Source organism: Aptenodytes forsteri, unplaced genomic scaffold, assembly GCF_000699145.1.
Source record: "Aptenodytes forsteri isolate BGI_AS27 unplaced genomic scaffold, ASM69914v1 Scaffold108, whole genome shotgun sequence".
NCBI classification, from domain to species: Eukaryota; Metazoa; Chordata; class Aves; order Sphenisciformes; family Spheniscidae; genus Aptenodytes; species Aptenodytes forsteri.
Genome location: NW_008794448.1, coordinates 6,220,077 through 6,232,656, shown reverse-complemented (window position 1 = coordinate 6,232,656; position 12,580 = coordinate 6,220,077). Strand labels below are relative to the sequence as shown.

The 12,580-nt window shown below is 39.6% G+C and overlaps 1 protein-coding gene across 2 annotated transcripts in view; it reads left to right on the top strand.

The window, feature by feature from the left end:
- The first annotated feature begins 311 nt into the window (after positions 1 to 311).
- The window catches only part of PPP2R3C (protein phosphatase 2 regulatory subunit B''gamma), a 16,368-nt gene continuing 4,099 nt past the window's right edge, over positions 312 to 12,580 (top strand). The window contains exons 1-11 of one of the 2 annotated variants that reach the window (XM_009290384.1): positions 312 to 370; positions 748 to 875; positions 2,040 to 2,144; positions 2,748 to 2,860; positions 3,684 to 3,781; positions 6,649 to 6,719; positions 7,469 to 7,601; positions 8,765 to 8,820; positions 8,894 to 8,969; positions 9,621 to 9,757; positions 11,419 to 11,556. In XM_009290384.1, coding sequence (XP_009288659.1) covers positions 783 to 875; positions 2,040 to 2,144; positions 2,748 to 2,860; positions 3,684 to 3,781; positions 6,649 to 6,719; positions 7,469 to 7,601; positions 8,765 to 8,820; positions 8,894 to 8,969; positions 9,621 to 9,757; positions 11,419 to 11,556 — 1,020 coding nt within the window. In that variant the 5' untranslated portion in view covers positions 312 to 370; positions 748 to 782. Of the gene's footprint in view, positions 371 to 747; positions 876 to 1,244; positions 1,283 to 2,039; positions 2,145 to 2,747; positions 2,861 to 3,683; positions 3,782 to 6,648; positions 6,720 to 7,468; positions 7,602 to 8,167; positions 8,225 to 8,764; positions 8,821 to 8,893; positions 8,970 to 9,620; positions 9,758 to 11,418; positions 11,557 to 12,580 lie in introns of those variants that run through there. The other variant, XM_009290385.1, reaches the window with a different exon arrangement.

Here is a 12,580-nt window from a genome sequence, read left to right as displayed (position 1 = left end):
CAGGGGAGGTGCCCCCGCGGGTGGGCGCGGCCGCCGGTGCCCGCAGTGACAAGGGGGTGCGGGGTCAGGCCTGGCGGGGCGAGCGTCGGCGTGTCCGGTGTTGGTTTAGTTCCCCGCGTGCAGGCTGCCGTGGGGGCCAGGCAGGTCTCGGGCTCGGTTCTGCGGAGGAGCAAACGCCCTTATTTAGGGGTTAGTGACGGGGGGACTGGGGGACCCTGAGGAGCCGTGTGGGCGTGGGCGCTGTAGAGGCTGGTTTGTCAGCAGCGCGTACCCCTGTGACAGCTTTGGCTGGTAACTCTTTATTCCTTAGTGAGCCCACAGGGAGCTTGTGCAGGCGTATAATGGTATCCCTGATGTTACAGAGTGACAGGTGATTTTTATGCTGCTGCTTGCCGTACGCAGTATCTTAAACAGTGCTACCACTGTAGAACAAGAATGCTGCTGCTGCTGCTTTGTCAGTCATAACCATCTCTGTTAGAATCGCATACCTACAGAGAATTGGGCATGTGCAGTCGCTGAAAGAGGGTGCTTTGTAGATACTTGAATGGAATGTATATGTGACATATTTGTTGTATCTGTTACATAATTTACATAATAGGCCTGTGCTCCATTCATTTCCACCTAATATTTGTGTTACTAAACAGCATAGCTGTATAAGCCTCAGCATTAACTCCTTTTTTCAAGCTCCTTGTTACATTAAAACTCTGTTTGGAGTACAACACGAAAATTCTTTTCTGTGTTAATCAGCCAAAAAGAGCGAGCAAGAGCTAAAAGATGAAGAAATGGAATTGTTCACAAAATATTACATGGAGTGGAAAGGAGGAAGAAAAAGTGGCAATACATCATATACGAACATACCACGATTTTACTACAGGGTAAGTGGGGTATCCAGATAAACTTCAACAGGAGGCTATTCTGTGTTATAAAGAAAGCTGTGCTTATTCAAAGGGACGCTTCAACTTCACAAGCTTAAGTAGGTTGAAATCTGAATGATGTGGATTGCTAAGCTTAACTTTTTGTTTTGTACAATTGTGGATTTCAGCAGTTTCAAATAATTACTAAGCATCTCATCAAAGGCCATGAAATAGTTTGCTAATCAGACAGTAGGCTTGGCTGTTTACTAAAGATAGGAAGTCCTCCTTCTCTTTCAGAGAAACTTCCTGTTTTAACTAAACTTTGACATACCAGTGTTAAAAATACGCATCTTCCTGTTTCCGTTTAGACACGATGGGATGCTGCTTCATGAAAACAGTGGGTCATTGGCCTTGCAGACTAAAGATAGGTCTGTAACTTGCATCATCCAGCAGAAATGCTTGGTCTGGCAACTTACGTGTGAGGTGAATCAGATTGGGATGGGGGAATATGGGAGCCCAAGTTCGACATCTTGATATTGCTGGCATTTGTCTACTTGACCACTGAGCTGTTGTCTAACCTCACATGGTCCCATATTCCTTAGGATCATGAGTTTCTGCCAATTAAGTTCTCAAGTACCTATATTTCAGTTGATGAATACATATGCAACCATCCAAGTTCTGGTAGTGCTGTACAGTTTTGCCTGTAAACATCGGCAGAACTTTCATATTAAGTGTTCTTCCATCTGTTTTGTTGGCCAAAACAAGTCTAGTACACATTCATACTTCTGAGAGTCAGGCCTACCACAAAACAAAGTGCTGCTCTCTCCTGAGTAAAAACACAGTAGTAAATGTCTTTTATGTGTGAGCCCTTCTATCTTGCAACTGTGGGGAAAGTGCTTACTGGATGGGTTATCAGGTATGAGGTAGGTCTCTGTCTCTCATGTTAAAGATGTCCTGCTTTAAATAAATATTTTGATATTTAAATAGTTTGAGACAGTACGCAAGTGATATCCCTGTAGAAGAAGCGGGTACTATACAGCATTCTGGTAGATAGGTCGTTGTTTTCTGTTGAGTAAACGGCTTCATCAGAGCATGTGAGTCAGGACTACCTAAGAGTACTTGCTAGATGTGTAGTTTTTGAATGGTACCACTGTATAGGTAATTAAAACGCCACAATGTTTCTAGCTGCCAGCTGAAGATGAAGTCTTGCTTCAGAAATTAAGAGAAGAATCTAGAGCAGTCTTTCTGCAAAGAAAAAGTAGAGAGCTGTTGGATAACGAAGAGCTGCAGGTAAGAAAATATTTTCTGTATGTTTTGTAATGGCTTCTGACAAGACTTCCTCTTTCTGCTGAGTTTGATTATCTCCTGTCTGTCCGTCCACAGACTCTTGTGGTAAGGTGCTTTGTATTTGGGCACGTTGGCTGGTTGTGAAGTACTAACTAAAGCTGAAGTGCTGCATAGTCGTGGGCTGGTAATGTCAGTGTAAAGCTTCCTCGTTATGATGTGTATGAGGACTAAATCAATGGTTTCTGGTTTTCCAGCACATTCCAACAATTTCCCTAGTGGGCCCAGAAGAAGAAATAAGTTCTGTTTATGTATCACTGAGAGAGACTCCAAAGATGGTTGAGTTTACTGCAGTGCAAAGACAAAAGGGATGTGACCCTAGAAATCCTAGTGAGTGAGAGAGAGAGTGTGTGTCTGTGTGTGTGTAACACCAATTTAGAGCAGTGGAAATATCGCTTGTTTTTCTGGCTGAACTGATGACATATACTCATAACTGAGATAACCTTGCAGCAAAACCACATTTTTGCTGCATTTTTTAGATGCTCTGTCTTAAGCACATTGACATCTCTAGAGAGATACCTTCTTAACCAAATATAAATGCCTTTTAAGAATCTATGGTTTCTACTGGACAAACATCAGACATCACCGATGATTGGGGAAGAAGCAATGATCAACTATGAGAACTTCTTGAAAGTTGGTGAAAAAGCTGGACCTAAGTGCAAGTAAGGCTTTCTTCTCTTGTATATGCTTACTTTGGCTAAAGCTAAGTGCTACTCTAACTCAGTTGCTAAAATAGATGGAAACAGTTTAATGGTGAGATAAAATCATGTCTGTGTAGTTATTGATGAACTAGTTGCTTTGCATCCTTGCAAAGGTGTATTGCCCTACATCTCTGAAAGAACTTTTGATAGAGATGTCTGCAAGAGGTCTACTGCATCTTTTTGAAGAAGAAATTCTTATCAGCATGAGCATTTTTATGATGTTAGTGGCCAGTAAACAGCACATTTTGTATTTGAAGAGGAAATCATGTCTCCAGTGATACTGCCGAACCTTCCCTAATATATTCTGATGGAAAATTTCCTACCAGGTGTTCTGTGTACAGCATACAGCGAATATTCCTTCTTTACACTCCTGTTAGAGACTGCTGTGCACATAGCTTTGTGATTGCGTTTTGGGCAGAAGCAGATTAGTTGTCAGTACTGGCAGTTCCATTTATGTGCATATCGTTGTAGAAGATTGGAAGCTACCAAAGATATTGTACTAAAGAGAAACTAAATTGAATGAAAGCTCTCAAAGCGCCTACATCACTGAAGAGTCTCATGAGCAGCAAAGGCAGCTGCTTTTTATTGAGTTTACCATTGTTACTTGGTAGGATCCCACTTGATGGGTGTAGTGTAGCAAATTAACGTCTTTGAATACACAGAACACATTCTATATTGTTAAAACAGTATTTTAAAGTGTCTCTAAGTTTTGGATACTGTAACTGGATCTGTCAGCGCAGTGTAATCGGATGCATAGAAGTAGCTTTGTGTTTATGTTTTACAGGCAGTTCTTCACAGCTAAGATCTTCGCTAAATTACTCCATAATGATCCTTATGGGAGGATATCTATCATGCAGTTTTTCAATTATGTCATGCGAAAAGGTTAGTTGATGCTTCTGTGTTAATGAGAATTTGTTTTATTTTCAAGGCTATTTTAAGCTTTATTAATTACTTGCTGTTCTCTTCAACAGCAGTGAGATCTAGCCCTTGATTGCCAATGCTGTTTTCCTGGAGGCTTGGGGTTTTTTTCTGGTTACTAGGAGGTGGGAGTTCACCCTACCTCTGAAATCCACCTCTCCTCTCAGCCAGAGATACCCTTGATCAGTTTGTTATATATTGTCATTCTGATTTCCTTTATTCAGACAGTACGGTGAAGAGCAAAACAGTAAAGTTATGTGGTGGGTGTGATCCTAACCACTGTGATCAGACTGTCTGGCAGATAGATTTGTTTGCTGTTTTTCCTTCTACAGAGTGGTGTTATCTATGTTTTCTAACTGTGCTTGTCAAATACGTCAATATGTTCTTGTGCTTGTCGCTATAGCCTTACCGTATTTTCAGCTATTTTTTATTATAAGTAACCACTTGGGCTGAAAAATGCAAATTTTTTTTTTTTAAATCTGTATTAGATCTTGTTTAAAAAGATGAGGCTGGCTAGCAGAAAGGAAGGTTGCCTCATTGCCTTGTCCCCTGGCTACTGTGTTCTTTGGTCTGGTAGAGTCCTCAGGAGGGGAGAATGGCACCTTTCCCCAGAGCAGCTCAGCTTGTTTAACTTAAAATCTTGTGGTGCAAGGGATGAGAGATGTGTTGAGCAGGAAACCTGGTGAGTAGACATGCAGAGTATGCAAGAAAGGGGTAACAGGCCCATTTGCAACAAACAGCAAACCCAAAAGCTGCAGGATAGGAGACTTGTGAAGAAGTCTGTGAAAATAGTATGCATTTCAAAAAGGCCTACCCAGCTGGACACAACAGAGATTCTTTTTGAGCTCTATTTCGTTTGTTTCACCCAGAAGTTTTAAGTCTTGTGTATTTATGGTGATACCTCTTTTCTTAAAAACAAAAAACAAACAAACAAACAAAAAAACAAAAACAAACCCCCAAAAAACCCAAAAACACCGTAAAAAACCAAACCCCCCAAATCCCCAACCAAACAAACAAACCAACACAAAAAACCCACCAAATTTAGAGACAGGAAGCCTTTTGGCGTGTCCCATCTCAATCAGATTTCATTTTCAGACTCTGGCCAACATAAGGTCTCATTGCAGTATTTGTTTGCAAGTCCCTCTTGGGTCAGTTGAATAAGGATCCTTGTTTTTCCTAGCTTACAGCATTGGAATTGCCTAATAAAGTTAGCCCAGTAGCATGCCTGTGCAGTAGCTGAGATCATTTCTATTGTCTGTTGTACAGTGTTGCATATGAGGGCTAAAGACCAGGCCAGGTATTAAAGGAAGAAAAGACTTAAATTATGGTAGGAACTTTCAGTTAATACTTTAGATTGGAGTTGGTGATTTCCATCTGTATTTACTGCTGAATGTCCTTCAGTGTGGCACTGAAAGGAGGGGAAAGTAACAGATGATGGAGTTACTCTGCAGCTGCTTGAGCTGATCCAAGTTGGGGCAGTGCAGTCCCACATTTCACCTTGTTTTGATGAAGCTCATGCAGCGGAGCGGTCAGTCTCCAGAGTGGTGCTGCAGCAGGGAAGAGGCCATATCACCCTGAGCTTAAAACATCTTAAACTGCTGTGTCTCGGGTGTGTGATGCTATTTTCTAACTAGGTGAACTCATTAATGAGCTTTTGGGGTTTTCTTTTGTTTGTTAAAGTTTTAGGAATAGCTGTATGTATTCGCATACTTGTGCTGAACACGTAGCATTCTGTCTTTCTCCTTCCTACCTCCAGCTGGAGGATTTCTTACAGTCCGTGGATTACAGCCTTTCTTCCTCTTTCTTCATGATCTGCACAGTCCTTTTGGGAGGGGATGAGTGAATGGTGAAGTTAATAACTGAATAATGGTGAAGCATTTCCCAAAGCACCATCTGTCTCCAGTAATGCTCCCTCTTTAGGAGGAAAGGTGGTCGAGTCTGTTGGCTTTGTCCAAACAAGTCAAGCCTAGTAAAAGTGTCTTGAATCACATCAGGGTGTATGATACACTTACCTTTAAACTTCAGCCAACAAAGAAACAGCCTCACCGTATAACCTCTGTCATCTCTGAGTGATACTTAGTTCACCTTGACAAACGCTTACCTTGAAGAGATGAATGTTGGTATGAAGCACAGCTCGTATTTCATAAGAGGAACTTTTAAACTGTTTCTTCATAAAATGAAAGCTAAATTTAACATGGAGTGTGTGAATAATAGTTTTTATGCCTAATCTGTACTCTGTCTCTGTTACTGTGCTTTAACAATGGCCTCAAGCACATTGTCCTGTAGATTGTCTGATTAATGTGCCTTCTCATTGCAAAAATAGATTCTTGTGCTATTCTAATTCTCTTGTAACTCAGAAGTGAGGGCAGGACCTTTGGCTGTAGCTGCAGCGTCTCGTGCTGCACAAGGGACTGCAGCAATCTGACAAGCAATCTGTATACAATGTTGTACAGCTGCTTTTAATGTAGTGAAAATGTGCTGCTACACATACCTCTAGGTCAGCAGGAGAGAATGAATCCATGTGATTCCATGTACCAGATAAAATGTGGTGTCTGCTCAGCTGTTTCTCACATCTAGTTATTATAAGGCAGTCTTGGCCACAGCGTACCGTATATCACCAGTAACTCTTACCAACTTAGAGACTGAAACGACGTTTCTAAGCAGGGCTGGTACATATCATGGCTTTGCTTAAATCTCAGAAAAATGAGAAAAAGAGAGAGGCACTTAACATCCAACAGTGCCTTGTGGCCTTTAGAATAACTTCAAATTTTGGTGAGGCGTCAAAAAACCCCTAGGTTTCTTGCATTATAATTCTGTTTTCTGTTTTCCAGTATGGCTTCATCAGACAAGAATAGGTCTCAGTTTATATGATGTGGCAGGACAGGGCTACCTCAGAGAATCAGTAAGTAAATGATTCTTGATTAACTTAATGTCTGTCTTTACTCAAACAACAGAGCATCAGAAAGGCTCCAATTTTCTTCCAGTCTTACCTCCTAAAAGTTTGTATCATAATCTAGATTTGGGGTGGGCACATTTGTTTGGATAAATCGCAGTCTCTGTATTCTGGAGATTTGGTGGCGAGAGTGCTGCTAGCCTTTTTAACATATGGGTAATTCTCTGAAAAAGAGATCGTAGATGTCAAGGTTTCATGTCATTAGCGCTTTACTAGATTTAGTAGGATATAGTAGAAATCACAAAGAAGGATGGATAGAGTGGGCCTCAATGAATTATTCTCCTGTTCTAACAGGAGTTTATATAAAATAAATAAGAAGGTTCTAGTTACCACTCTACTTTAAAAAAAGATCTAGTAAAGAATATTCAACAATAGGATAATCCAATTAGGAGTTATGCATTGGTATTTGAAAAAGGTACAGCTGAATGTATTTATATTTACATGTAAATATCATCTACTTTGTTAACATTCTGCTTTATTTGTAGACTGTTTCAGTCATGGCATCACATGTGCATGTGTATGACCTAGGATTCCTTGCATGGAGGCAGAAGCTTTTTTGCCTGCTTTCATGCTCTTTCCTGCATTGTTGCAGGATTGTATTTTTAACAAAATATACTTGAAAGCCAGGGTGGAATATAGCAAACATGCAACAGTAGTAGTGTTTAAAGCTTGTTTCCTTCTCTTTCTTTATTCTGCAGGATTTAGAAAACTATATTTTGGAACTCATCCCTACTTTGCCACAACTGGATGGTTTAGAAAAATCTTTTTACTCCTTCTATGTCTGCACAGCAGTTAGAAAGTTCTTCTTCTTTCTGGATCCTCTCAGAACAGGTAGGTCCATGTTTTCAAAATTCTAAATATGTGGGAGTATTTTCACTTTCAAAATGTTTCCACCCAAGCTACTTGTGTTTTCAAAGTAATATGAGGTTGTCTTTGTAGGTTTTTGTTCAGCAATCTTGTATTTGAAGATTAATCTCCACTGAAGACCGTAAGTCTTTACGTGGGTCTAATAATCTACTTCTACAGCTAATGAATTTCTATGAGATACCCATCAGCTGTGGTACTATACAGTTATCTCATAGAAACTGACAAATAAGATATTGTTTCATCATAATGCATCATTAGCAGCAGCTAATTTTATAAGTGTTTAGGGTGAATAGAAAACACAGCAACTAACAGAACTGTTTGGCAGAACATCCACAGAGCTGTGGAAATGCTCAAGAATGCTTATTGTGATGTGCTTCTCCTGTGATTAGATTTGCGTGCACCATGTAAACTCATTAGAAAAGGTTTGCAGTTACGGCTGCTAATCCTTATTACAGACGTAGCTCCCTCGGACAACACTTTGCCTTTTTGTATGCCCTTCATTTAAGTCTCAAACTGCATGTGTTTTCAAGATCTAGCTGTGCCACTTGAAGACGTCAGAGTTGTGTGGGCAGTAGCCTCTGGCAGAGGTAATTACAAACAATAGAGAGGGTGTGTGTGAAGTTATAATGCTATTATTTTGCACAGGTGTTTGCGCAGTGTCTGCACACCAAAGCTACACCAGCAGGAGTGCATTCTGCCACCTTAGCTTTGTGTCACTTCTGTAGTTTCTGAAGATGTTAAAATACCACATCACTTAAGAGACTCTATCACTCCAACAAATGTTTTAAGCATGCTTTCTTTGCATTTTTTACTTTACATTTTGAGTTGATGTTGAACACTCGCATTTTTTTATCTAGTTTTCTGGCTTTTAAGGCTTCAGAATAACTCCTCTTCTGCCAATATCTGGCTAGTTTTATTCAGTCGTTTTAAAAGCTATTTTTATCTCTTAAATTACAGTCTTATCCTTAATGTTAGAAGTTGGTTTTGTTTGGTTTTGTTTTTTTAAAAAGGCATTTTTTTCCTGCTCAGAATACTTCTTTCTTAAGTAGAACTACCTAAATGAGAACAGTCAAACGGATGTGTTGATTGGGCGACTGTTAAAATGTGTTTTCCTTTTCTTGCTGCAGGGAAGATAAAGATACAGGATATTTTAGCTTGCAGCTTCCTGGATGACTTACTGGAGGTAAAGATCTCTTAGGATATACTATTGTATTTTAATTTACTCTTTCTGAATTCTAACTTTATGTTTCACTTAGTTAAGGGATGAAGAACTTTCTAAAGAAAGTCAGGAAACAAATTGGTTTTCTGCTCCTTCTGCATTAAGAGTTTATGGTAGGTTCCTTTATATGTGAACACGTTTTTTTTTTCCCTCTCCTCTTGTATGACTTAGTCGTATTCTTAGTGTTATTTTTCCTCTGTTTCCTCTGTTTTTGTCTCTTTAAATCCTGCTGATAACTTGTCTTTTCAACTCGTGTAGCCACCTTTTCAGTATGTCTTCCTGACTTTCTTTACACTTTTCGGTTCTCCACTGTTGTTCTTTACCACGGTTTTATCCTCTGTCATTTTGTGCTTGTTGCACAAGGTGCAAGATTCCTCTGTAACCATCTCTTTTGACTGTTCTATTCATGCTTTTGCATCACCTTTAGCTCTTTTTTCATGCTTACAGCAGATCTGTTTAAAATAACATGCTCTTAGCCTTCTGCTCCTTTCTCTGTATACACAGCCTTTACTTTTGAGCCATTACCTTAGAATAGAACTATTAACACCTCGTTATGGGAATCCCACTTCCCCTTCCCCCATGTTCGGTGCTAATTTATGATGCTCTATGAATATTATTGTGGATCTAGCATACTCCCACTTAACTGCCTTAACTTTATGATGAAAATTAAATAAACGTTAAAGTGCTAAATTTTCTTTCTCTGTTGAAACAGTTCTTTGCTGATATAGGTAAACTGTGTTTTGCCCTCTATATCTCCTCCCTAGGGCAGTACTTAAACCTTGATAAAGATCACAACGGCATGCTCAGCAAAGAAGAACTGTCCCGGTATGGAACAGGGACTCTGACCAACATATTTTTGGATCGTGTCTTTCAGGAATGCTTAACGTATGATGGTGAAATGGTAATCACATATTTTCACTTTGTTCACAATATAAAACCTTTGGCTCATTGAGATGGGAAATGCCTCATAATCAGTATCTTTAAAATAAAGAGTAGCTTGAGGTAAAGTAACTTTTGTTTATCATCGTGCACACAAATGACCATGCAGCAGATTAGAAAATTAATTTTCTTTAAAGCAAGGTGATCGCAGTGTGGCTTAAAGACAAGTTGCTTGTTTTGAAAAGCAGAGGTGATACAAAATCCAGACAGCCTAGGATGAAGCTTCTTGTAGATTCAATAACATAAAGTGCATGTTGAAAAAATGTATAGATGTAGCAATGCTTTTTAGTTACACGTAATTCTTTAAAGAGGACCAAAGACAAGTGGCACACTTGCAACCAGTGGTTAGCTAACCTGTCCACTGCTTCATGAAGACAACAGTGTTGTTTGTTGTAAGCTTTCCATAGCTGTGAAAAATGGGAAGTCTAACTAAATTAGTTAAAATAAAAACTTATATCTATATTTATTTTGAAAGCTTTACTTCATGTATTGCTACTCTTGTTGTCTGCATTGAGATGACTGAACTCTAATAAATTACAAATTCACTATACACTCCTGTGGCTGCCTTAGCAGTTTTTTGTAGAATCACAGAATCGCTGAGGTCGTGAGCGATCTTCTTAGTTGCCCTTTGCTGGAGTTGCTACAGTAGGTCCGTCTCTCTTGTACAGGGGAGACCAGGACAGGACCCAGCGCTCAGATGTGATCTGAGTAGAGGAGAAGGGTCACCTTCCTTGGCTCGCCAGCAAAGCTCTTCCTAATGCAGCTCAGGATGCTGTCAGCAGCCTTTGCTGCAAGGGCATGTTGCTGGCACATGTTCAATTTTGTTGCCCATTGAGACTCCCAGGTCCATCTGTGCAAAGCTGCTTTCTGACTAGTCAGCCCCCAACATGTACTGGTGCATGGGGTTATTCCTCCCCAAATGCAGGATTTTGCATTCCCTCTGTTGAACTTGGTGTGGCTCCTGTCAGCCCATTTTCCCAGCCTGTCCAGCTCCCTCTGAATGGCAGCATGACTCTCTGGTGTTTAAGGTAGACAGGGTTATTATATACATAGGACTGAAGGATTTCTGTCCTTGTCACAACTATACCTTGATCAGGAAACCAAGAATCAGTACTAATGAAAAAGAAAAGTGTGATACATATTTCTGATGTCTACTAATGCTTCTACCACGTGATTTGCCAAACTACCTACTCTGGTCTAAGGATTATATACTTTAATTGGACATATAGTTCACCGTTTGGTAACGGTAGGCTTACTGCCACTGGATGTTTAATTTGTGGTAATGAAAACCTTCTATATGGCTTTTCATCGCTAGTTGGGTATGTTCAGCAGTCTAAAGATGTGTTAAACATTGTTTGAAAGTGTATATATAGCATGTTTAATTTGGATTTATGCTCGGAATCCTATTTTACCTCTAAAATGGCAGGTTTTCGTATCGTCAGCAGCCATTAAAAACTAACTTTTCTGTTCACGTTGGTGGTAGCAGCCATTTTCTATTTCACGTTGTCTTTTTCAGAAATAGACTGATCCCCTACAATGAAATAGCTGCCAATTATAAAGTTCCTGCTTGCAAAATCAATTTAGAAAGAAGACTGTAATAAACATGATTGTATCTACTTTTAGGACTATAAAACCTACCTGGACTTTGTGCTTGCATTAGAAAACAGAAAGGAGCCCGCAGCTCTGCAATATATTTTCAAACTGCTTGATATAGAGAACAAAGGATACCTGAATGTCTTTTCCCTTAATTATTTCTTTAGGGTAAGTCTCTTTATACAGTTAGGCCATTTTCTGTGTTTATAGTGTTATAGCCTGTGTGCTTCTGCATGCAGATCTGCAGGAAATCACTTTAAATTACCAATACCCGCTGGGAGGCTAGTAACTACTTCTAAGAAGATTTAAAATATTAAAAAAAAAAACTCCAAAACTTGGAAAGAATTCAAAAGGTATTTTCAACATTTTATCTGCAGTTGAAATTAACTGTTTTGATTTTGTTTAGGAAAAATATTTTCTATTGATTTTGGGGTTTTTTTGTAAATGGAAACTGTCCTAAAATTGCCTAATGGTTACCTATTGAAATGTCTTATGATGGTTCTAATTGCCCTTGGTTTTAATTTCCACTGTAATCCTAAAATTCAGTAGAAAAAATGAAAATAACGAAGTGCAGTGATGGGCCTGTACAGCTGTGGGATTTTTCATTCAGTGTATTGATTGCAAAAAGCTTCTTGCATTTTTCATATTCTGTATTTTTATCTGTTGCTCCCAGAATAGATTTAAAATAAGCTTAAATATTTTTAGGTGCTGTTAAAATTAACCTAGGGCTTGTAAAGTCTTGCTCCAAATTGTGGTTTGTGTGTGAGTGGTTTTTTGTTTTTCTTCTGGCTTGTGGTGGTTTTGGTTTGGGGGGTATGGATGTTTTGTTGTTTTGTCTTGGTTTTTTTTAATAGATACCTGAGGTATATTGGGGTGTTGGTTTAACCCGGCAGGCAGCTAAACACCACACAGCCGTTCGCTCACTCCCCACACACACCAGTGGGATGGGGGAGAGAATCGGGGGAAAAAAAAGTAAAATTTGTGGGTTGAGATAAAGACAGTTTAATAGGACAGAAAAGAAAGGGAAAATAATAATAATAATGATAAAAGAATATACAAAGCAAGTGATGCACAACGCAATTGCTTACCACCCGCCGACCAATGCCCAGCCAGTCCCTGAGCAGCGGCCCCCCCGTCCAGCTTTCCCCAGTTTATGTACTGAGCATGACGTCCCATGGTATGGAATGTCCCT